The sequence below is a fragment of the Girardinichthys multiradiatus genome, chromosome 1, assembly GCF_021462225.1.
Source record: "Girardinichthys multiradiatus isolate DD_20200921_A chromosome 1, DD_fGirMul_XY1, whole genome shotgun sequence".
Taxonomy (NCBI): domain Eukaryota; kingdom Metazoa; phylum Chordata; class Actinopteri; order Cyprinodontiformes; family Goodeidae; genus Girardinichthys; species Girardinichthys multiradiatus.
In genome coordinates this window covers 41,060,982-41,087,995 of record NC_061794.1, presented here as the reverse complement: position 1 = coordinate 41,087,995, position 27,014 = coordinate 41,060,982, and the positions used below count along the sequence as shown (strand labels likewise).

The 27,014-nt window shown below is 41.9% G+C and overlaps 1 protein-coding gene across 4 annotated transcripts in view; it reads left to right on the top strand.

Moving 5' to 3' along the window:
- The window catches only part of magi3a (membrane associated guanylate kinase, WW and PDZ domain containing 3a), a 174,362-nt gene that overhangs the window by 82,805 nt on the left and 64,543 nt on the right, over positions 1-27,014 (top strand). For all 4 annotated transcript variants that reach the window (XM_047364985.1, XM_047364975.1, XM_047364991.1 and 1 more), the window contains exon 2: positions 23,868-23,984. In XM_047364985.1, the coding sequence (XP_047220941.1) occupies positions 23,868-23,984 (117 nt within the window). The remainder of the gene's footprint in view (positions 1-23,867; positions 23,985-27,014) is intronic.

The window sequence follows — 27,014 nt, the reverse complement described above, 5'->3', positions numbered from 1 at the left end:
GTTCTGCCTGCGCTGTCCAGATAACAGTAGGTTTGTTGTAGCAGGTGAATGATGGCATCTTCAACTCCCATTTTATGTCTATAAACGAGCTGCAGTGGGTCCTGAACGGTGCTTGTTTGTATACTCAGCGGGGTCAATAGGAGTTTCTTCAGAACCTAGATGGTGTGTGACAGGCCTATAGCTGATACAGATAGATTGATGACATATATTTAGTGGTAGCATTGGAATTTCTTCAGGACCAGAATGAGGTTGAAGAGGTGCTACAACATCCTACATAGCTGGTCTGCACAGCCATCAGAGAGGTGATTGTGGCTCAGTAGGAAGAGTAGTTGTCTTGCAATCAAAAGGTTGTGGGTTTGATTCCTGCTTCCTCCTGCCATATGTCAATGTCCACTTAACCTCAAGTTGCCTGCATATCGGCGTATGGATGTGTGAGTGTTAGTGAGTGCGATTGATGTAAAGCGCTTTGAGTGGTCTGTATGACTGGAAAGGTGCTATATAAGTTCAGTTCATTTACCATTCAGGATTTTAGGGAGGACATCATCCTAACCTGCATCTTTTTACCGTTTAGTACAGACAGAAAGGCCAGGATATAAATATAGTCGCTGTTTCAATTCTTTGGCAGATTAAAAATATTGGAAATCTTTTTATATTAAACTCTCTCCCTGCCCCCTTTTCCACATAAAATCCCCACATTATGACTGTGCAGCTGCCATGCTTTACAGTACTACAAAAACAGTGGGATTTTATAAGTGCAAAAGGTTGTGCCATGGGTGAAACTTCATTTGAATCTTTAGGAAGTTTCCCAAATGCCTTTTGTCTTGCTTTGAATTTTCTGTTTCATTTCAGCATTCCTCATAAATGCATTGCAATTTCAGAAGCTTTTTTAAGTGGTTCTTTTGACAGAATCTCCAGTATTTGCCCTGTAGCTTTGCAGCTCCTTCAAAGTTATCCTTGGTCTCACACAGAGATCTGGTCAAACGGATTTTCATTCTCTGTCATGTCTACTATAAATTTAGAATTACAAAAACCCCATCCTGCATGTTGCTAGGTTGTTGGGGCTAAAAAAAAAACATGCAGCCACAATGAACTGTAAAATCTTCACAGAAGGAGGCCCAGCTGCTGATGCATTTCCCTACTACATATTGGCATTAGATATGGATTTGTCTCACTGCTTTGGTAATTATCAAAGTACACTGTTTTCTTTGAGGCTTGCTTCCTTTAGGAGTGACCTTTGTTTGTGTGTGTGCGAATGCCAGGATGACTAAAAACACATCTCAGTGAGTCAACCGGAACAACAACATATTGAAAGAATCATCTAACAAAATCCCAAATCCCCTATGCAATGCTCTGATGGGCTGTTTGTGATTACATACTAATAACAAAGATCTGTGTATCTACAGAAAGGGGTTCACCTTAATTAAATTGTCTTAGTGAGTCTGTCCCTGAGGAGCACAACACTACTGCTCATATCCAGGCTGCTCATCAAAACGATATTCCCTCATGCCCTGTCCAATTTTAATCATTGAGATGTTATCAAAGCAGTATATACCCCCCCCCCCCCCCCCCCCCTCACACACACACACACACTTACGCTCTGTGTCTTTAAGAGCGTTAATTATGAACCCTTTCTTCTGATTGTTGGTTAACTTGCACACTTAGTTAATTGTTCACAGTTTAATGTTTAGATTGAAAGACATACAGTTTGTGTAAAATAGCTCTAAAGGAAAACTAATAATTACATAGTTTAATTAAGGTTACTAAACAGACGTATTTGTATTAAATTTGCATTAAATATTGTAACGATTTAATGCGATTAACCCACAATCTCCTCTCTACGTTCTTTCTTTGCGTCATCCTCTCTGCATTTGTTCAGCTTTAATATCTCAGCCAATGTGATCTGAGGACTGTCACTTTTGTGCAGCTCTACAAAAATATAAAAATTGTGAGAGTATGTGACTATATATCCCATCTGGCCTACCAACGCCTTGGGATCCCTCAGAATGAGTTGGAGGATGTCTCCGGGGAGAGGAATGTCAGAGGTTCCCTTCTGAACCTGTTGCAGCTATGACCCGATTTTGGGTAAGTGGAAGACGATCATGGATGTATGATAAATTATGTGTATGTGACTATAAAATATAAAATTCCTATATCACTGACATATAAAACCAGAGCAGTATGTTTCCCAGTGTCAGCACAGTCCACTCACCAGCTCCTAAACATTTATTTTTCTGTAGGTTTTGCACGCAAAAAAGGATTCACTGAGTCATATTACGTTTTGTATCTTGAGCAACCTAATTAAAAAATGAAATTACAGCACTGTCCATCATAATAACTAGGCCAGCCAATTTTCATTTTACTGTTAGGTGTGGTACAATAAAATCATTATTTATCTACAGGGGTTGGACAATGAAACTGAAACACCTGTCATTTTAGTGTGGGAGGTTTCATGGCTAAATTGGACCAGCCTGGTAGCCAGTCTTCATTGATTGCACATTGCACCAGTAAGAGCAGAGTGTGAAGGTTCATTTAGCAGGGTAAGAGCACAGTTTTGCTCAAAATATTGAAATGCACACAACATTATGAGTGACATACCAGAGTTCAAAAGAGGACTAATTGTTGGTGCATGTCTTGCTGGCGCATCTGTGACCAAGACAGCAAGTCTTTGTGATGTATCAAGAGCCACGGTATCCAGGGTAATGTCAGCATACCACCAAGAAGGACGAACCACATCCAACAGGATTAACTGTGGATGCAAGAGGAAGCTGTCTGGAAGGGATGTTCGGGTGCTAACCTGGATTGTATCCAAAAACCATAAAGCCACGGCTGCCCAAATCACAGCAGAATTAAATGTGCACCTCAACTCTCCTGTTTCCACCAGAACTGTCCGTCGGGAGCTCCACAGGGTCAGTATACACGACGGGCTGCTATAGCCAAACCTTTGGTCACGCATGACAATCCCAAATGTCGGTTTCAATGGTGCAAGGAACGCAAATCTTGGGCTGTGGACAATGTGAAACATGTATTGTTCTCTGATGAGTCCACCTTTACCGTTTTCCCCACATCCGGGAAAGTTACGGTGTGGAGAAGCCCCAAAGAAGAGTACCACCCACACTGTTGCATGCCCAGAGTGATGGTTTGGGCTGCCATATCATGGCATTCCCTTGGCCCAATACTTGTGCTAGATGGGCACGTCACTGCCAAGGACTGCCGAACCATTCTTGAGGACCATGTGCCTCCTATGGTTCAAACATTGTATCCTGAAGGCGGTGCTGTGTATCAGGATGACAATGCACCAATACACACAGCAAGACTGGTGAAAGGTTGGTTTGATGAACATGAAAGTGAAGTTGAACATCTCCCATGGCCTGCACAGTCACCAGATCTAAATATTATTGAGCCACTTTGGGGTGTTTTGGAAGAGCAAGTCAGGAAACGTTTTTCTCCATCAGTATCAGGTGGTGACCTGGCCACTATCCTGCAAGACAAATAGCTTACAATCCCTCTGACCACTGTGCAGGACTTGTATATGTCATTCCCAAGATGAATTGACGCTGTATTGGCCGCAAAAGGAGGCCCTACACCATACTAATAAATTATTGTGGTCTAAAACCAGGTATTTCAGTTTCATTGTCCAACCCCTGTATTTCCTGTTATCAAACACATGGCAGATAACAGCCAGAACACTATGAAAATACACTTTAAAGACTTAGTTTTGGTCTCTCGCCTGGTTGCACTTGATATGTTTAACAAAAAAAGCTGGAGCTAAATATGTCAAATGTACGAATGACAGCTGGTACAAAGCTAATTGGAAGCGCTAACCAGTGAAGCAAGCACAAGTGCCATCTCCATGAAAAATGTGTTTCCCTTTTAGTAGCCTTGTTCACTTCTTGTGCATACACCTGATTTTGAAACTGTTTAGTAGCATAACAAATCTGTAACCTTACATCATTCAGTAAAAATATCAACAGCAAGGATGTACCACAGTGAGGCCGGCTTTACGCGGGGGCAAGAGGGGGCAATGCCCCCTGAAACAAATGCCTGACCCTCTCAAATCAATTCTCAATCACAGAAGCACAACCCCAGCCTTGCTTCTCCCTCCTGCTCTTAAAAATTAAGGGCAAAACATAGTCACGCTTACTTGACTCCGCGGACATATGCGTGGACTCAAAACGGATACATGTCCATGCAAAGCTCAGTTTTCACAACCGCTTACGCAATGTTATGCTTCACATTAAAACACTGCTGAAAACATTACGTAGCTTCTGGCCTGAAATTTCTTTAAAGAAAGTGCTGGAGAGGGGGGCATTTTGGTGCCACACCTGCTGAAAAACGCTTGCATTTTCTTCCAATCAGCATCCATGCATGACTGCGTAACGCATTGCTTTGTAGTCATAAATTCCAGCTGTTGACTGATGTTTGTCAGGTTTAATGAAGAGACAGAGGGAGATATACAACCAAACAGACAAATTAGACCATTTCACTTAATTACTTTGATGGTAAAGTCTAAAGAAGAAAAGAAAAAGCATGACCACATCCCTTTTTCTGAATGTCTAGTAGCCTAACTCTCCACTCACCCTAACCCTAACCCTAACCCTTGATAATAAAAAACAAACATACAGTATTATATAATTACAGCATGCTGGCCAAACTCTGTTCTGTGTAGGTAAAAGTCACTTTAATTCAAGGAGCTCTTTTCATCCAAGTATTTCTGCTCCAACAGTTGAGAAATCATTTTTCTAGCTAGTTAACATTACAGGCTAATATATGTCGAAGGCTACATATAATCTGTGATACAGAGCAGCAAACACAAAATTATGAATAAATAGGAAAATGTTACTTAACTGTCTGTTTTTTATTCACATAATAATAGAGCCAATGCTAACATTAACTACCCAAAGTAGGTTTGTGATTTGAAATGAAAGGTGGTCCTTAAGTTGAGCTACATGAAAGTGTGATGAGTTATGTTGATATTGTTAATGGTTAATTATTAATGTAATGTTTCAACTTTGTCAGAAAACAGTCAAATAATGTTTTCTCACCTGATTCAGTGAGTCTATTTCTATTACGATGCATAGCAGAACATTGATTTATTTAATTTACAAATGTTGCAGCATAATTCCAAGAAAAGGGAGCCTATAAAAGCAAAAATATATCTTGATTTTTATTTTAATTTTATAAATAAATTTGGCAATGGATGCCCTTTTTTTGCCTTAAGCACCTGCCTCCAAAAATGTCTGTGCATGTTCTGGTCTGGTTTTAGCTTTCTGAGTATCTTTTGTATTTTCCTCTTCAGCATGATGCTGTCTCTCAACATCAAGTCAAAGCTTAACAAAGTAAAGGCTGCACCTCAGTGTACATTAGATGAACTCTTAACAGCATTTTAGCCGTTTACAATTGACCAATATAATTTCACAGTGACAGTTGATTAACTAATGACTGGTTGATGATGTCATGTTCAACAGATTCTCTTTTTCAAAACAAATGAGCTTTTAATGAGTAAAAAGACACAACATTTTGAGATGTCCAGGTTTTTACTTTTCTGCCACCAATGACAACTATTTAGATATATGAATAATTACTAAAAACATTCCAAATGTTGTGAAAAGCAGCCCAAATTTTAACAACCCACCCAAAGCAATTTTTTTTCCAGCCCAACATGTTCACAAAAAGCCCAACTGTGCAGTCTGGCAAAATGCACTACAGTACAGTACTACAGGCGACATTATGCAGTGAACGGTTCAGGCGACATTGGTTCAGTAGGAAGAGTAGTTGTCTTACAATCAGAAGGTTGTGGGTTCTATTCCAGCTAACCTCAAGTTGCCTACCGATCTGCGTATCGGTGTATGAATGTGTGAGCGTTAGTGAGTGCGATTGGGTGAATGTGGCTCTAGTGCAAAGCGCTTTGAGTGGTCTGTATGACTGCAAAAGCGCTATATAAGTTCAGTCCATTTACCATTTACACAGTTTACCCCAATCCCATAAAGAAAACACTAATCAGCAACAACTATAAACATGCGCATAATGTGGTGATGCCCTCTTCACATTTCTGCCTGCCCCCTCATTAATGCATGTCTAGAACCAGCCCTGTACCACCGCCAAAAAATATGATTTTTGGATATTGGGTTAGCAGATTAAAATGAAACCTGGGTAATTTTGATGCATCTATTCACGTTAGTTATAAAGATAAATGCTTCCTGGACAAGGGCTCAGACATGTTACAAACTGCCATGAGGGTCACAGCATGAAGTGAAGACTGATCAAGAAATTAACCTTTTGGGCTTGGCTTCATGTGCCTCTGTTGCAGAATAGCGACAGAGAAATGTGGGATTGATATGCTGGCAATCCACCACTGATAAACCTCTAAGACACAAGGAGAAGTAGCGATAGATCAATTTTCTTAACAAGTCCTTCTCTACGCTCATGAGGCATGACTGATTTATTAAAAGGACTACTGTTTAGCTCATTAATGAACCAATGAGTGATGAAAGCCTCACAGGCATGTTTGCAACCACACCTTCATACTGTTCATTTAACAAAAGCAAGATGTCTGCAGTGGAAGGCCAGTGAGGACAAAAAGAGTTGTAATACACTTAGTCCCCTTTCCTGTTCTTCATTGCAATGAAAACAGCCTTTATTGTGATGTACATAAAACTCTTTGTACTTCTCCATCTATTTTTCTTCAAGTCATCATTATTTATAACAGATAATTTCCTGCTAAATACCCTCGAAAGAACTAAACATGTTGGATCTGAGCAGAAGCCTGGAAGAGAACACGGCGTTGTATTTTTTTTATCAGCAGCTGTAGCAGGTTCTTCCTCTGATTCTCATCATATCTGCTCTCTGGTGTCTGGCTGCTAAAATGTTTCATCTGCTGTGAGTGATTGATGTTGTTGCCCTTTTTACTCTGGGCATTTGCCCAGATTATTAAACAGACCCTTGAGTGTACCTCAAAGAAATGCCAATAAATCATGGACTAAATGTCTGTGTCTAGTGGCTGAACAATGTCCATAAACTGCACTACGCTAAAGTCTCAGATATGACCTTGTGGGCTAGTGTTAAGAAAAATCTTGCAGTATAGTCCTTCTCTTCACACATACCCACACACACACACTAAAAGAATTGTAAGATGGGCAATAGCCTGAAATGACTGAAGTCCAAGCAGCTGACTCATTTCAGTGATATGTGAGTATCCTTTTTTGCTGCCAGAAGCACTTACGTGTGATAGATGGATGTTATGTAGAAGATAAGTTTATCTTTAGGTCCGCCCAACCTGCCTAACATCCTGAAGGTGGATAACAGGGATCAGGTTGTAAATGTGTTCTGGAAATGGTGGATACATCATTCTGCAATCATGGAATTGCATTTTACTCGTAGTTGATGGGAACACAAATCGAAGAAATTAAGTGAATGACGAGGTAAGGAATTAAATGTTGTCATTTTCTAGGTTGAAAAAGTTGGAGATCATAGTAGGTACCCTTAATAGAAACAACATCCAGCTGTGTTTCAGTATTTGAAAAACATATAGACCTACTCTTCAATTCTTTTTTGTTTACTATATTATGCTTTATGTTTTAGTGATGTTTGAATATATAGATATATTTACATAAAAACTCACCACCTAAAGATGAAATCAGTTCCAAAAAGTAGCAGATGCTAGACGGGACAAGAGTGCTGGCTACTAAAAATGACAATATAAATTGAAAAGATGTCTATGTAAAGACATTGATTGACATCCAAATGTGGTGAAAAGGTCATTGGGATTGACCCAATGGGCTAACTGAGTCTGGCTTTTAGTGTTTAATGTCCTTCACAGGACCTTTGGGCTAACATTGTCTAATTTTTGACAAGAAGGTCTGGACAACATTAAATAATTAAAAAAGATGTCTATAGACGTCCAGTGTTTGGTGGGTGATTACGAATATTACAAGTACACACTAAAAACCACAGTGTAAGAGACACAAGTTGTTCAATAGCTTTTAGAGTTTACTGTTACACTTTCGCAAATAAATGACTCCATCCTTTGGCTTTTCAATGCATCTTAAACACACAGTACCTGAGGGCGTGGTGCGTATTGGTAAAGTGGGCGACCCATATACACAGGCTTCAGTCCTCAATGCAGCTCTCCCTGGTTCAAGTCCTGACCCCGGAGACCTGTGCTGCATGCCTTCTCCCTCTCTTCACCCCGCTTCTGTGCGTCTACTTTCAAATAACAAGAATGAAGGCCACTAGTCCTGCAAAAAATCGTACCTGTACCTGCCCTATATTTCAGATCAGAATTACAAGGTGTAAACAAAAAGACACATATCTTTCAATTATAGGACCTCTTTATTGTTATTGCTTCCAACAGGCAGAGGTCTTATGTAATGTCTTATCATTTAATCAACAATGGGGTTCAGCACTAATATACACAACTTAAGGCCTAGCTAGTTTGCTTGTTAGGAGGATGCCATTTGAAATTATGTAGGAGTCCTGAATCGATGCAACATTTGGGTCAATTTGGCAACAGGACATGCACCCCTATAATCAGCAACAACAACTCCCGAGGCTGTGCTTCCAAATACAAACTGCTCTGTTGTGCATTTATTTAGCAGAGAGGCCTAAAACATTACTACTGACTATCCAGGGTCAATGTAAGGCAAACCTTACAGTAACTGATATGCAAACACATTTAATCACACTTTTGTCCATATTTTGAGACTCTGAAGTCAGGTGCGACCCAATCTATGTAGGAGTCACTAGTTATGTTTTATAGGACCAATTATCCAGCTCCGCTGCTGTCAAATTCCTCAAAAACATTAAATATTTAATATATAGCACTGTCACTCAAATGGTTTTCAGACCTTGTGGTGTTCCAATTCAGATAAAAATCTTACTTCCAGTTTCAGAGAGAGATGGAGGCAGGGAGATAAAAAAGACAGCGTCTTCTGTGACCCATGGGGTTCTCTCTAACACATCAGAGAGTGTATTGTCACTGACTGCCTGGGTTATTGAAGCGAAGGCTCCAACACTTTTTCTCTGTAGAATCGGTATTTGTGGAGCTGCACATGTTTCTTCTGTTTGTCCAAAGCAAACTGGTACATCATGTTTGTCTTAGTTTTTCCACAACTCGAGAATGTAGAAGCCTCTTAGTGAGGTGCCTGGTTTTCTGATGGGGAAGTGTAGTGATAAGTGCACAAGTCCTTGTGTTTATCAGTTCATTCATGTTTATTTGACAACCCCCAGCATCCCAACCAAGTCCTTCAGTTTTTTTGTTGTTTCTTCTTTAAAGTGTTCGGACTTTCAAGACAACATGGTTTTAATCAGTGAGATTCCAGGCCTTTTGAAGGTCTTTCAGAGATTTTCTTTAAACAGTGATCACTTTTCACTTGTTCCATTTTCATTGGCTTGTTTTTGGTCTATTAAGCCACTGACTTGTGAATCATTCAAACATCTTTCAGGCATGAAATCGTGTCACAAAGACACACTAATTGTTCCCTTTTTTCCTCTTAAAACCATAACACCATTTTGAAGACTTCCAAAACTCTTTTTGGTCTTATTTACTCCATGGAAAGAATGTCCTTAGCTGAGTATTGTCTTTCACATTTCAGCTCTCAAGTGAGGTAAGAGGCTGGGTTGCATATATAAAGATAAGGAAGCCGGATGATTCCTCAATAAGTTGGTTATGTGACGTTACAAGCTGACTAGATACAAAGTTTTCAGGCCCAGGGGGACTCAAACAAAGCCACAGGTTCTCCCTTCCTCTCTTACATGATTCATGGCTCGGTCTCCCCTGAATGATGCATCTTCCATTCTTTCTGATCTGTACATCACAGGGAAACTCTTTGTTTCCTTCTGCATGGACTAGGGACTAAAAACAATTCTCTGTCAGGGAGATGAAACAAAAAAAAAACAACCTTCAGGTCCTCTTTGATCCCTTTTTTGTTATTGTGGCTCTTTGGCAGCCATGCTTTGTGATTGAACACATGCATGTTTTCTCCCTTGCAGTGTGAGTGAAGATTGTTATTTGCCCGTGGGCTTCATGGATGCGTATGCGTGTGTATTTAACAGGTGTTGGGACAGGCGGATGTTTCAAGCCACAATGATGTCAAACAGCAGCATGCTTTTGAACACCTTTTTCCCTTTACATTGGAGCAGCCAGAAGAACAGTGGTGTGAGAAAGGATTGTGCTCTTTAAGGATGCTCTGCTCCATTATGTTGCAATTTTCTGCAGTTTTAAGCAGATTTGCATTCCTCACAAAGGGCTTGAGCTCACAGGTAAACGTTAAGGGGTGTACATTTTATAGGTAAGAGAGCAGCACAGAGATGAAAGAGAACCATGTAGATGAAAAGATAAGAGCAAAATATTTAAGGTGTCTTGTTAAAAAAATCCCATGCTTCAGTGCTTTGCTCCCTCTGTCCTCTGTGTCATTCTGCAGCTCGGTCATCATTCCTGAGGTGCAGAGTTTAGCCTGCTGTGGTGGCTCTCCATGGTTTGATTTAAGAGGACTTACTATTAAAAATAACACTTTTTCTGGGGCTTCAGAGATCACGTTTGGTCGTCTATAGTCTCCACCAAGTGAAAAAAAAAGTGAAAACACAAATATGGCTTTTTGTTTTGGGTCATCTAGGTTTTAAAATATTTTATGCAGTGAACGGTTCAGAATTGATTACAATGGGCTCATGTCCAAGTGGAAACAAGTCCAGCTTTTGCCTCTTTATCTCCTTTAAATTTCAAGTCAGGTTGCATTCAGTGAACAATGAAAGAAGGACTTTGTTTTGCCTTTTGCTTTGCTACAAACTACAAATTCTCATTAGTGGTTATAAAATCAACATAAATAAATAAAACAAAACATAAATGATCTTTATGCATTTTGTTCAGAAGTTAAGAAATTCTAATTTTGTGTCATTAGATGCAATGTCAAAGCATTTTGCATAACTTGTTTTGACTGTGCCTAGCAGAAGAATAATCAACCATCCTTTTGTTAAACTGTAGACAAGGCAAATGCAAATACATAAAAATAAAGCAGCTACCTAAGTGCTTTAGCATTTTTCTGTTATTATGAGAACCTTTGGCTTTCTCATACACTGTATTGCCTAACGTATTGGCTCACAACACCAAGTCAACAAATTTTCATGTTCCAATCACTTCTATGGCTGCAGGTGTATAAAGTTTATGTGGAGAAACTTGACTGGCCTGCACAGAGTCCTGACGTCAACCTTCTTGAACCCCTTTGGGATGAATTAGAGGCTGCAATTCTGTTTTTTTCTTCTATGAACACACTCCTAAACCTCGTGGAAGAAGTTTACATAGACATGTGTGGATACCAAACAAGTGTTAGTCTTTGCTAAACCATTTCTACAAACTCCAAGCACAAAACTACAAGCTGACTCCACAAAGGTAAACAAACTCCACAAAATGCCGTCACTGCAAAACTTGAAGGATTTATTCAACCAGCAGCAAAGGAAGACCAGAATTATCTCTCTTGTTTGAAAAACATAACTGTTAACATATTGATTATTTAAATTGAGTTTGTAATTTCTGAAAAAAACTCAATTAGTTTTGGAATGTGATTTCAAGCAAGAGGTTAAATGATCCAAAAAACCTTATCATACAAAAACAATTCAGAAAAGCAGGTGATATTTTAAAATGAATATTGTTGCATCTGGTAAACAATTACATTTTGTAGTCAGAATTTTCTGAAGATTAAATTTTGTAACAGGCTTGAGGGTTAGATTCATGGACAAGACGAGAGGACTGGAGGTTTCTCTGCACCGAAAAAACTGCCATGTTGTGGAATTTCATCTAATGAATTTGCCAAACTTCTCATTAAGACCACAGTAAGTCGTGTAAACCATATGATAAAAATCCAAATCTCTTTTTCAATTATGTCTTTTTATACTGATATACGTTTGCATTTTTATTTTAAGTTATAGGATCTAACCAAAATATTTTAATGAAAGTAATCACACTCACTTAACGATTGCTGTTTCTATTTCATGACTGTGTTTTAATAAATCCCAGTTCAGTATAGGATTATCCAGTTCATGTTGCACATAATGCTATAGCAACTACCACATAGCGGTACTCATAGACTGTAAATGGATCATCAAACGTTCAGGCCAAAATGTTGAGGTTATTACGATAACAAACAGGGTTGCATCCAAAGCAACACATACTGTTCCTATCCTATAATTGACAGGACTTCATGTTACACACAACTTGCGTCATTTGTTCATATTTAAACCCACATACGATATATTTTAGATAAGACAACTTAGATGCTAAGATAATAAACAATATGAGAGCAACTTTAGAATCTGCTATTTTACTTTACTCCCATGTTTGCTCTGATTATTTTTTGAACATGAGGTGGTAAACCATGGATTTATACAGGGTTTTTCAAAGTCCTCCCTGTGGGGTCAGACTTAACTCCTTAGCCCCTCCTTGAACTGTCACCTTAACGTGGTGGAGGGGTTTGAGTGCTCAAATGATCCTAGAGGCTATGTTGTCTGGGGCCTAAATGCCCCTGGTAGGGTCTCCCATGGCAAACAGGCTCTAGGTGATGGGTCAGACAAAGAGTGGTTCAAGAATCCCTCATGAAGAAAAAAATATCGAGGCACGTGACGTCGCCCGGTACGGCGGAGCCGGGGTCCCACCCTGGAGCCAGGCCTGGGGTCGGGACTCGTCGGAGAGCGCCTGGTGGCCGGGTTGCTCCTCGCGGGACCCGGCCGGGCCAAGCCCAAATGAGAGACGCGGGGCCATCCCCCAGTGGGTCCACCACCTGCAGGGGGAACCGTGAAGGACCGGTGCAAAGAGGATTGGGTGGCGGACGAAGGTGGAGACCTCAGCAGCCCGATCCCCGGATGCTTAGGCTGGCTCTAGGGACGTGGAATGTCACCTCGCTGGGGGGGAAGGAGCCTGAGCTTGTGCGGGAGGTCGAGAGATATCGACTAGAAATAGTCAGGCTTGCCTCCACGCACAGCGTGGGCTCTGGAACCCATCTCCTTGAGAGGGGTTGGACTCTGTTCTACTCTGGAGTGGCCCACGGGGAGAGGCGGCGGGCTGGTGTGGGTTTGCTTGTTGCCCCCCAGCTCAGCCGTCTCGTGTTGGGGTTTACCCCAGTGGATGAGAGGGTCGTATCCCTGCGCCTTCGGGTTGGGGAGAGGTCTCTGACTATCATTTCAGCCTACGGGCCGAGTGGTAGTGCAGAGTACCCAGCCTTTTTGGCGTCCCTGTCGGGGGTGCTGGATAGTGCCCCTCCCGGGGACTCCATTATTCTGCTGGGGGACTTCAACGCCCACGTGGGGAACGACAGTGACACCTGGAGAGGCGTGATTGGGAGGAATGGCCTCCCCGATCTGAATCCGAGTGGTGTTTTGTTATTGGACGTCTGTGCTAGTCACGGATTGTCCATAACGAACACCATGTTCAAACATAAGGGTGTCCATCAGTGCACTTGGCACCAGGACACCCTAGGCAGGAGGTCGATGATCGACTTTGTTGTCGTACCATCAGACCTTCGGCCGCATGTTTTGGACACTCAGGTGAAGAGAGGGGCTGAGCTGTCCACTAATCATCACCTGGTGGTGAGTTGGATCCGCTGGAGGAGGAGAAAGCCAGACAGACTTGGCAGGCCCAAGCGCATAGTGAGGGTCTGCTGGGAACGCCTGGCAGAGCCCTCGGCCAGGGATGTATTCAACTCCCACCTCCGGGAGAGCTTCGACCAGATCCCGGGGGATGTTGGAGACATAGAGTCCGAGTGGACCATGTTCTCCGCATCTATTGTCGATGCTGCTGCCCATAGCTGCGGCCGTAAGGTCTGCGGTGCCTGTCTTGGCGGCAATCCCAGAACCCGGTGGTGGACACCGGCAGTAAGGGATGCTGTTAAGCTGAAGAAGGAGTCCTATCGGCTGTGGTTGGCTTGTGGGACTCCTGAGGCGGCTGACGGGTACCGTGAGGCCAAGCGTGCTGCGGCCCGGGCTGTGGCAGAGGCAAAAACTCGGGCCTGGGAAGAGTTCGGTGAGGCCATGGAGAAGGACTACCGGTTGGCCTCGAAGCGATTCTGGCAAACCGTCCGGCGCCTCAGGAGGGGGAAGCAGTGCTTTGCCAACACTGTTTATAGTGGGGGCGGGAGACTGCTGACCTCGACTGAGGACATTATCGGGCGGTGGAAGGAGTACTTCGAGGATCTCCTCAATCCTGCCATCACGCATTCCGTGGTGGAAACAGAGGCTGGGGACTCGGGGTTGGACTCTTTCATCACCCAGGCTGAAGTCACCGAGGTGGTTAAAATGCTCCGCGGTGGCAAGGCTTCGGGGGTGGATGAGATCCGCCCTGAGTACCTCAAGTCTCTGGATGTTGTAGGGCTGTCATGGTTTACACGCCTCTTCAACATTGCGTGGCGGTCGGGGACAGTGCCTCCGGACTGGCAGACTGGGGTGGTGGTCCCCCTTTATAAGAAGGGGGACCGGGGGGTGTGTTCCAACTACAGGGGGATCACACTCCTCAGCCTCCCTGGTAAGGCCTACGCCATGGTATTGGAGAGGAGAGTCCGACCGATAGTCGAACCTCGGCTTCAGGAGGAGCAGTGTGGTTTTCGTCCCAGCCGTGGAACACTGGACCAGCTCTATACCCTCTACAGGGTGCTCGAGGGTTCGTTGGAGTTTGCCCAACCGGTTCACATGTGTTTTGTGGACCTGGAGAAGGCATTCGACTGTGTCCCTCGTGATGCCCTGTGGGGGGTGCTCCAGGAGTATGGAATCGGGGGCCCTTTATTAGGGGCCATCCGGTCCCTGTACGAGCGGAGCAGGAGTTTGGTCTGCATTGCCGGCACTAAGTCGGACCTGTTCCCAGTGCATGTTGGACTCCGGCAGGGCTGCCCTTTGTCACCGGTCCTGTTCATAACTTTTATGGACAGGATTTCTAGACGCAGCCAAGGGCCGGAGGGGGTCTGGTTTGGGGACCAGTGGATTTTGTCTCTTCTTTTTGCGGATGACGTGGTCCTGCTGGCCCCCTCTAGCCAAGACCTACAGCATGGGCTGTGGCGGTTCGCAGCCGAGTGTGAAGCGGCTGGGATGAGGATCAGCTCCTCCAAGTCCGAGGCCATGGTACTCGACCGGAAAAGGGTGGCTTGTCCTCTTCAGGTTGGAGGGGAGTTCCTGCCTCAAGTGGAGGAGTTTAAGTATCTCGGGGTCTTGTTCACGAGTGAGGGAAGAATGGAGCGGGAGATCGACAGACGGATCGGTGCGGCTGCCACAGTAATGGGGGCGCTGTGCCGGTCCATTGTGGTGAAGAGAGAGCTGAGCTGAAAAGCAAAGCTCTCAATTTACTGGTCGGTCTACATTCCTACCCTCACCTATGGCCATGAACTTTGGGTCATGACCGAAAGAACGAGATCACGGATACAAGCGGCTGAAATGAGCTTCCTCCGTAGGGTGGCCGGGCACTCCCTTAGAGATAGGGTGAGGAGCTCGGCCATCCGGGAGGGGCTCGGAGTAGAGCCGCTGCTCCTCCACATCGAGAGGAGCCAGTTGAGGTGGCTCGGGCATCTATACCGGATGCCTCCTGGACGCCTTCCTCGGGAGGTGTTCCAGGCACGTCCCACCAGGAGGAGGCCCAGGGGATGGCCCAGGACACGCTGGAGGGACTATGTCTCTCGGCTGGCCTGGGAACGCCTTGGGCTCCCCCTGGAGGAACTGGAGGAGGTGTCTGGAGAGAGGGACGTCTGGGCGTCTCTGCTGAGTCTGCTGCCCCCGCGACCTGGTCCTGGATAAGCGGAAGACGACGAACGAACGAACAACTTAGATGCTAAGATAAAAAACAATATGAGAGCAACTTTAGAATATGCCATTTTACTTTACTCCCATGTTTGCTCTGATTATTTTTTGAACATGAGGTGGTAAACCATGGATTTATACAGGGTTTTTCAAAGTCCTCCCTGTGGGGTCAGACTTAACTGTCTTCTGCTAATACACAATGACAGGACATTTCCATGGTCTTCTCTCACTTAATCAAGGATTAAACAACCCCTGGCAAATTTTATGGAATCACCAGTCTTGGAGGATGTTATTGAAGACATGACACAAAACTGCAGTAATTCTAAGTGGCAACTTTCTGGCTTTAAGAAACACTAAAACAAATCAAGAAAAAAACATTGTGGTAGTCAGTCATTTTGTAGCTCTGTTTTATTTTTTTGACATCATTAAACAACTGAAATTACATCCTCAGAGACTGGTGATTCCATAATTTTCGAGGGGCTGTACATGATACTTTTGTCACTAATGTTTTCAATTGGCTATGAAGAAAAGGGTAGCATTAATTTAAGGGTACTCACCTCATTTAGCAGGAACCGATTATTTCATATATCTACACTGGCTGGCCTTTTGTGAAGTTAAGTATCAACAGTGTAGGTGTGTACTATTAAATAAGCCAGAAAATGCATCATTTTATCCCAGATATGTAGCCAAATGAATGGGTATTCTGAAGAGTCAGCTAACAACACCAAGCATAGATACCCGAAGCAGAGCCCATATTTCTAAATGCTGAGTGCTTTGGATGCCATCTGTGTCGAGTGTGCTGATGATTATGGCACTAACAATTTTCCACCCATAACATTAAGTTTCCGCACATTGCGGAGCAAGATCATTCCTTTTTAAATATCTTCTAAAACAGTTGATCGCACATTTCCCCCAACTGTATGTCACTCTCCTTATGGCACAGTAAGCTCGGATAAAGAATCTCATCTAGCTGCCAGATTGTGTAAAAAAAAAAAAAAAGGAAAAGAAAATAGCATTTCAGCTTTTGATTAAAAGTAGCTATAAATACTATACATCAACATATTCTGACTGCATTGCATCAGAAACTGTGACTTTGCTGACCTTATCATTATTAGTTTGAAAGCTGAAACACCCAGTTTGTGCAGAATGACCTTACTTTTAAGGTAAGTTCCTGCTAATTGATTTCAAGATGGGTTTGTATCACCTGAATGGAGGAAAAAAGAGCAACTGAGTTTCCTGTATGTCACTTTTTATATAATCTTAACATGTAACCTCACTGCCTAATAAATTCTAATAAAATGGGCCTCTCCATCCCCATAGCCTCTCATTGACTTCAAACGTTTTTGTTCATAAAACAAGTACTTTTTACTCATAGAAAAACATTTAGTAAGCACAACTTTAATTTTTCAAGTATTTTCATTGGTGTTTAAGAGGAATTACAATTTTGACCACCATTACTTTACCAGAGCTAAAGCATCGGTCGGCTGGAACAGGCCACTAGTGTTAGAGCTGCCCATGGCTGAGTGTTCACTGCTTTGTGGGAAGAATACTAAGATTTCTTTCTCCGTCATGGGAACGTGGAAACCTGTTGTCCCTATGAGTCTGATACTATGTTGATTTCCAGTCTGCCTCTTGCCCGGAGTTGCAAAATGAATCTAACAAGGTGGTAATTAACAGATGGCAGGGGTTTTCCTCACTGTCACAGAATGGCTCATTAGATGCCCGCTGCCACCACTGATTGTGACCTCCCTGCACTACCTCTGTACTATTTTAGGGAAAGCTCTCTGAACATGGATGCTCAGTGTAATTATACTGCCTGTTTATTTGGCGCTTTGGTAAATTGCTGTATTGTTCCTTAGTTCTTTTTGCCCCATTGAACTAAGAGGTGATGTGCCAAGACTCATACCAAGCTTGAAGACAAGTGAAAGATTGGTAGTTTCTCCTGAGAGGTCAGGAGAAACTAAACTGAATGTGTTTACTGTATACTATTACACCTTTAAGGAGGATATTTCTATGAAAACCAATTTTCTGGTCAGTCTGTTCTATTAACTGCTGTCAGAAAAGTACACACACCTATTCTTCAACCTTTAATGTGGTGTGTCACCTTTACATTTAATCTGAAAGTAAATAAATCTGTTACAGAGAAAAATACAGGAATAGAAATGCTGGCTGCATTAAAAAAAGGTAAATCTTTCTAGTAAAACTTTCCACAAAACAGTTTTTGATTACATTTCAGCATTCAGTCTTCTTGAGTTCAAACCATGCAGTAATTATAGCAAATCTGAATTTAATCTAAAGTTCAGTTGTTCTCCTAGGATTCATCTGACATTTGCCCATTTTCACAGTGAAGATCCAAAGATTCTCCTTTTACAAGACAGCAACACTGAAGGGCGGCGGAAATGTCTGGCATATACTGGTTATGTTCTCCACGTGGCGATAACGTCCTGTGTTCGGACTACAGAGGGTAGCTAGACAGTATCTCCCAAAACCTTGTGGAAGATAACCTGGACAAACAAAACATGAAGTTTAGGCTCTCATTTCCAGAAGATATGTTTTGTGCAAAATCACCAACACCAAACTCACAGTGAAACTGAGAGAAGAGGGTGTTTGTTGGGAGGGGGTTGAAAATATGAACAATTCTAAATATCAGTTTTAACCCACTAGATTTCATTGCTCATCATCACAGTGAGTCCAAATCAACAAATGAAAAGCTTTGTCACAATCTAAGTTTTGAGAAATTTAGCAAGTTGCACCATCTTCATATACCCCCCCCCTGGAAAAGATTGTGTGTTTTCCAATTCAACAGCCTGACATTGTATGTCTGTACATGTTTTGATCTTTAAGTCGGTTAACAGTTAGTTACATGATCAGAGTTAGGTGTTACAAAACGCTTGATTAGTGTTGGAAAACACTATATTATTACTAACTCCACCTGACAGGGGGATTTCACTGCTGATCCTGCCTGCTTCAAAACTTCCCAGTGACTTGTTCCAGTGCACCACAGTATGTGTCTTCAATACAATTACACATTTCACAAATACATGAAAACTAATCCTTCGTTTTGTAAAATGAAACTATACTGGCTGAAATGTAGTTAAACTTTTTTTTAAATATATTTCCCTGGCTGTGGCCTGTGCCTTTAAAGTCTAAACATTAGAGCAAATGTGTTCAATCTTCCATACATGATTTGCAAAATCATGCAGGCTGCAGTCTTGTCCTGGATTTTGTCCTCACTGACTCACTTTTTGCTGAACTCTTTGAATGTTGTGACATCGCTTACAGAAAATTACAGATGGTAAGGCGAGTACTGGTTTGTCCACTGCCAAGGAGATAATGGACAGCAGCCTGCTTTTAATTTGTGAATCTGACAGTATTGAGGCTTCGAGGGTTATATTCTTTATTGTAGATTAATTTTGAGGCACAAAGGGGTTGCAATGACAGATACCTAATATGCAGATACCCAATAAAAGAAAAGGTGTCTGATCAAATGGAAAGCAATAGCTAAAGGAACATGCAGTTTAAGATGATCAACACAGGCTTATAGTAATTCAGAAAGTGTCAGCTGCTACGACTGATGAATCTCCGCACTGAGAGAGGCGTAGCCAGAGATGAAGCAATAGAGAGAAAATAAAATAGGAAGCAGAGGGAGGTGTGGTGGGTTTTCAAATGTGTTCCCATGCATCATTATTATTCCTCTGTGCTGAGAGCCCCTCCACCCCTACCACACTGCCCTTCTCTGCTCCCTTCGTTTTTAATAACTCTCTGTCCTTGAACCATTGCCCCTGCTTTTATCCACCGTCTCGCCCGCCTGTATGAGAGAGCAGCTCAAAGCCAGATGACCAGCTACAAAGGCCTCCATTGTGTCCCACATAGGGACACAACTGCCTTGTAGTTGGATGATGTGTAGGACGCCCCCTACCCCTCCTCTCATCCCATCTTTGGAGATATGATGCAGTGCACTAACATAACCTGACAGGCACACAAAGACTACACTATTAGATGCTCTTGAGTCGTCTACTTTGGGTAGGAGAGGTGATTTGCATTTGTTTGTGTGAGAACTTGATTGAGGGTACCTGAAAACAAAAAGATTAATTTTACTGCATCAGTGGGGTATCTGCTATTTGCTACGGTTGATCTCTGGTATCGATTACCTATTTTGTTTGCCTACACTGAAACCAGCTCATCCCTCAGGCATGTGTAAAAAAATTATTTGGAGTCTCTTTGGTGAAGGAATAATAACTTCCATCTCCTTTAACATGAAAACAGCCTGTGACGGGGAATGAGGTGTATGTTCTTATTTTGGTATTTGTGGGGTTTTCATCTCTTTCAGCTTCGGGGAACATAAACCACAGGCTTGTGGCTTTTGAGTTGATGCACAGCCAGACCCAGCTTTTGTTTCCTTGACCCAAATTCCTTGAATTTGTTGCGCCATTTAAAACTCCACGGAGTTGCATAACTGAGAACACTTTGCCATTGCCCCTGATTTTACCCCTGCCTGTTACTGGACAACTTCAATCTGAGCAAAACAGATGATTAGCTTGTCCATGCTGCAAATCAAAAACCCCAAGAGTTGAGTTGACTTTAACACCTACTGGGCTGAAACACTGAAATGTTTCCATCAAAAATAATATCACAACAACTTTTGGATGAATTTGTAAGGCAACAATAATGTTCAAACCACTCATGCCAGGAGGCAATTCATTTTCCCCCAAAATCTTAATCTGAATTCATTGAGTTTACAGCATTTTTTGATTTATTTTTATTTCCATGAAACCTAATCTCTCCTGCAGGACCTTACTGCTTAGAATCATTCTCATAAAAAGCGCTGTGTGTCTCTGAGGAGAAATCTTACATTGTGTCAGATGCCTCACACTTTAGGAATTTCATTGCTTTCGCTGTTTGATTTTTTTCCACTTTGTCACTATGAAATGTGAGCTGTTTTCCAGCTTCTTTCTGCAATTTCTTGGTATATCAACCCACTTTGTGCTCATGTCTGAGTGTATCTGAAGTAAAGGATGGGTTCAAATTCAGCTGAAGAATGTTTTTTAGTGAGGACAAAGGAAATCCACTATGACTTCTGATTGAGCTGCTTTTAATTTTTTTTCTTGCTCTCCTTTCTTGAAGGTCAGACGTCACACTGTGTGTGTGAGAGAAAACTGTTGTCGTGAAACAAGTTTTTACCAATATATTTAAACGTAGTTCACATCGTCACAACTGTTTTCACCATCTTTTATTACTGAATAGGCCAGTTAGCACAGCTAGCATTATTTAAACATCAGCCTCTTTGTGTACTTACTAGAGACTGTAGACCCTTACCTTCACTCTGAGATTTGAAAAAGACCAACATTTCCAAATGCAGCATGTTCTGTACCAGACGGCGAAAGCTCAAAAGCAACTTTGCTGCTTGCCGTTCAGTCTTCCAGGTATCAGTCAGAGCATGATATTTAGACTGCAATTAAATCTTTCGTGTGAAGTTACAGCTGACTTTTCCATTCACTCCGGATGGAATGTAAATGAACATTTTCTTTATTGAAAAATAAATCATTACATTTCTGTTGTCTTTATTTAGTCTATTTTGACAATTAATGTAGACTGTGTACAGATAAAATTAGAAGTCATTTTTTCACTACTTTAGTTTTTTATTTTTTTTTTGAGCATTCACTGACTGAAGAAATATAATTTTTTGTTGTTTAAGACCCGTTCATCACCAGTCAGGGCTGAATAAGCAAAAAATCGCCTGATTCCGGTCGCCAATCCTTGTTTCAGTACATTTTAACTTTGTACAATGAAGAGACAGTTTTGTAGTTTCATATATTAACATTTTCTGTAGATGTTTTGCTGAAAGAATCTGTCTGATTTTTCCTCCTTTTGGTAGTTTAAAAAGATCTTATTACATGCCTGTCATTATTTCCTGTTTGTCTGCTGCTTAGTATTAATGTTCAACATTTCACAATCTGCAGGGAATCTGTAAGATTTTGATACATCTGTCAGAGACGCCTTTAGCTTTGAGCTTTGCAGATTCATATTCGAGATCTGTGTTTGAGAAAGCACAACCTAAAAGAGCAGCTGCAAAACATAGAACTACATTCTAAGTGGCATGTGGTGTTTGATGACATGGTCCGATCACTGTGGTCTGTGCCTCAGTAAGCTGTAGGGTGAATTGTGCAAAGCAACTTTGAGGAGAAAGTGCTTCCAGCTGTTGTTTAGGAAGTAATGACTTCTCATGCTCAGCAAATCCACACATGTTGGCATACTACAGCAAACACAAGGGACCCCCCACCCCCCCCCCCCCCCCCCCCCCCCCCATCTCTTCATTTGGCTGACATTACTTCACTCAGGGGACAATGAAGGATCTTTTTCTTCTCAAGTGCAGCTTGAGCACAGCTGCTGAGGTTCTCAGGAATCTGAGGTGTTAACCCAACTTGCATTAGACACAAGTAGGGGTGCAACAATATCCAGCTCATTAGATAATACGATACATAATAATAGGTTCACAAGAATGAGACAGGACCACTGAAAATACTGCTTTTCTGTGTTTCCACAAATAGAATAGAACCATGGTTCCTAAACTATGGTAGACGTACCACTGATGGTACTTTGGTTGCTTTTATTGGTACAAAGAAAAACACTTTGGCACAGTTATTTGCAAGTAAAATATGAACAAATTAGCAGTGATATAGGGCTACTGAACACATTGATCACAAATCCCCAGTACAAGCTAAAGAAAACAGGTTAACCAGGAACAAGTGCTGGTAACTACATATGTTGTCCTTCAGTTACCTCTTTTGTTTGAACTTGGATCTGGGAATGATGTCACTTATAGTCCAGTTCAAAATTCAAATACCAGTGGGATTTACCAGTGTAAAATACACAGTGATTGGCTAACTACCATAACAAACGTGGAATACTCTGGTGGTACTTGTTAATAAAAGTTTGAGAATCACTGGAATAGAGGTTCTTCAATCCTGAGCAGCGTTTTAAAGAATCTCTGTTTAGTATAGTGACTTGCTCAGGTTTAACTAAAGCTGTTTGATTTTAACTGAGAGATAATCAAATGTAGCCTATACTCATAAAAAAACTTAAGCAAACTAAAATAAAAAGCAGTTTAGCTTAGATCGGATGCTGCGAAGCAAATGCTAACTTTAACATCATTAGAGGCAAGTGGTTAGCTAGTTCCTAGACACACAAGTACTACTTTCTACAAACATTTCACCCTTAAATGTAGAACCCTCAACATGGATAGAGGTTGTCAAGGTTAAAGCAATAATCTTCATATCTGGGGCTAATGCTATTAGCTTACACTTAGTTCACTCTAATGAGAAAAAATGCCTTTTAACATAGCAAGATCATCGATCACATGTTTAGTTTACCTTGTCCGAGCTACCGCACCCTGTTGGTGATCAGACGCCTCGGACCTCCTCCGGTCCTTGGTCCCCAGAAGCTATCACACACTTTATCCAAAGACTCTTAAAATGAACGATTCTCAAACAGTTTCTAACTTTTAGCTCCTTTAATCTAAATTGAGGCAGAGGAATGATTACATAGATCAGCGCTAAGGCTCCCGTCTCGGACCGTCGCCGTCTGGGTAAGGATGACGAAGAGCCCCGAAAGAAGGTCACATGTAGTTTTATATCTGGCACTCCAGTGCAATGGATGTTCCCTCCCTTAGTGATTATCAGTAGACTATGTGTCACCATTGTGATGTTTATCTGTTAGGTTGTGTAGTAGCGGGTGTACATCCTTAATCTAAGTGTGCTGTAGCTTTCTAATCAAACCAGTTATACCGGCTACTCCACTGTCAAACCTAGTGCCCCAGCCTCAGGACAACCCTTGGGTCATTTATCCTTGTTATGTGTGTCGCTGAGCATTCTTATCCTATTCTAACATAAGGGAAACATTAGAACTTATATTTTATATTACTATGGTATAAACGGGAAAAACAGCTATGAGTCATATTAATAAAGGTTATTCCTAACAACCTTAAGGAAACAAAATCAATAATATTGGGGCGTTACAAGTAATTAAACTGTCAAAATGATTGAAAAAGCGAGTTTCATGTAGAGTTTTTATGAGACTTGGTTGACTGATGTATCTGTCTCTCTTTCCAGGTAAGGTGCTGAACGCGGATTTGCGTCACTACCTCAGTCTGCAGTTTCAGAAGGGCTCCCTGGACCATAAGCTCCAGCAGGTGATCAGGGACAACCTCTACTTGCGCACCATTCCCTGTGAGTATCTCCCAAAGCCTTCGTCTCTTTTATCACCTCCTCTCTGGGCTTGATTATTGGCCTTTGACCTGTCTAGAAGGAGGCCAACATGTGCTGTTTTTTTCACTGCTTGCTCCATGAAGCCCTTTTTGTTTTTTTGCTAGCATTTCAGCATTTTTACAGAATTGTTTTATTTAAAACAGAAAAGCAACCTCTGCTACAACAATACATACAGTTATTTGTATATTTTTGATTAAATGTATTGATAATTAATTTTGGCTTGGACCACCAACAGTACTAAAATATTTTGTGTTTCTCACCCAGAGATATGTCCAAACAGCTGAGTTTGTTTTTCTTGTATGGTATGGAAAAGTGTAGGAGCCTACTTTCAGCCTGCCTACTGGCATGAGCAGCAATAGGTGGGGAAGGGCAGTCCTACACCACGTTGTTCAATACAGCCCAATAAACCTTAGGTTTCACAATCTTTCTCTGGCTTCTCAATAAACTCTGATTAAAACCTAACTAAACCTTGATGCCAGAACCAGACCCTTGCCTTCTCTGTAATTATGTATAAATTAGTAAAGGAGATGCTGTTTGGCTTTAAGCAGATATCGAGGAGAAACACCTGATGACAACCCTTAATAGACAGTAGACATTTTCTAGAAAACCTGAAATGTTTTAATTCTGTTAGGGAGAAAGGATTGCAGTATTGGTGCATGTTGCAATTCCCTGGCTTTGATATTTTATATTTTACAGTGAATTAAGTTGCTCATTTTCTTTGCTCCTTTTACTTATTGTGTCTTCGCTCGTATATGACTGTGTGTTCAGTGCTCCTTGGAAACAGTGGAATAAATAACCACGACAGGCTGATTTTGAGTTCACGCCTGAGCGACTTTAAAATGGACATCGAGGCCAACACGTTTAAATAAAAGAGAAGCTGTGATTGTCTTGGCTGCACATTGGAGTTATCGACCATTTTTGCCATTTCTCATAGGATGAAAGTTTTTTTTTAATTATTTTTCCTAACACTAATCGTTTGGAAAACATTCACTTTTGACAGTCTGCTTTAAAGGAAGGTTATTCCAGAGACAACAGTGCAGTACTAAATACTTTGGTGATAATCAGCAGGACGTTCTTGTCTTGTTGATGGAGAGATTTGATTTCTGTCATGCATGCAGGGAATCTTTGTCAAAGAACAGTGTGTCAGAGCCTGCTTTCAGCCAGCTGACTGGCAGTGTGCATACCCGTGTTCACACTCTTATTAAAAAGCCAAGCTTAAGTTTTCGAAAACTAAAGATGGGTTGAATACAAATCATTTAATGTGGTATCATTTAGAACTGCATTCAAGCTTTTTCCATTAATTAATGTGAATCAAACCTGAAATCAAGTTCAGCTCACTTCAGGATTCTTCTGACAATGTCTTGTTTGAATCCTTAGGCAAAACACGTTATAGGCATGGTATAGTTAAGTCGGTCAGCAACTGACGGAGCTGAAGGAATTTCTGGTAAGTGCCGGTTTGTTGTAATGTGACCACAGTCTCCTGAGTACTAGAAAAGCCTCAAACCCTAACATGGCTTTTTCCAAAGAAAACCTTAAGACAGCTCTGCGAACCTCTTGGATGTATCTGATGACACCAAAGTTGACCTTTTGGCCACAATTCCAAAAGGCGTTGGTTATACACAAAAACAACATCAATGAAATAACATCATATCTGCAGTGAAACATGGTGGTGGCAGCATCATGGAGGGAGGTTAGTTTTCTTAAAATGAAACTTTTTCTCAATGTGGATAAAATCATTAATGTTTCCAAAAACCTGTCACTTTCGACTCGTAACCTTCAGGTGTCTCCTAGAAAGCTCAAGACAAAGAGATTTCATTTTTTACTGTCACAATGAGTCCAAGCATACATACAAATCAACAAAAACATGACTTCACCTTCATGTGTCTCCAAGGCATATTATGGTATATTAGGCATATTACAGGTCCTTCTCAAAATATTAGCATATTGTGATAAAGTTCATTATTTTCCATAATGTCATGATGAAAATTTAACATTCATATATTTTAGATTCATTGCACACTAACTGAAATATTTCAGGTCTTTTATTGTCTTAATACGGATGATTTTGGCATACAGCTCATGAAAACCCAAAATTCCTATCTCACAAAATTAGCATATCATTAAAAGGGTCTCTAAACGAGCTGTGAACCTAATCATCTGAATCAACGAGTTAACTCTAAACACCTGCAAAAGATTCCTGAGGCCTTTAAAACTCCCAGCCTGGTTCATCACTCAAAACCCCAATCATGGGTAAGACTGCCGACCTGACTGCTGTCCAGAAGGCCACTATTGACACCCTCAAGCAAGAGGGTAAGACACAGAAAGAAATTTCTGAACGAATAGGCTGTTCCCAGAGTGCTGTATCAAGGCACCTCAGTGGGAAGTCTGTGGGAAGGAAAAAGTGTGGCAGAAAACGCTGCACAACGAGAAGAGGTGACCGGACCCTGAGGACGATTGTGGAGAAGGGCCGATTCCAGACCTTGGGGGACCTGCGGAAGCAGTGGACTGAGTCTGGAGTAGAAACATCCAGAGCCACCGTGCACAGGTGTGTGCAGAAAATGGGCTACAGGTGCTGCATTCCCCAGGTCAAGCCACTTTTGAACCAGAAACAGCGGCAGAAGCGCCTGACCTGGGCTACAGAGAAGCAGCACTGGATTGTTGCTCAGTGGTCCAAAGTACTTTTTTCGGATGAAAGCAAATTCTGCATGTCATTCAGAAATCAAGGTGCCACAGTCTGGAGGAAGACTGGGGAGAAGGAAATGCCAAAATGCCAGAAGTCCAGTGTCAAGTACCCACAGTCAGTGATGGTCTGGGGTGCCGTGTCAGCTGCTGGTGTTGGTCCACTGTGTTTTATCAAGGGCAGGGTCAATGCAGCTAGCTATCAGGAGATTTTGGAGCACTTCATGCTTCCATCTGCTGAAAAGCTTTATGGAGATGAAGATTTCATTTTTCAGCACGACCTGGCACCTGCTCACAGTGCCAAAACCACTG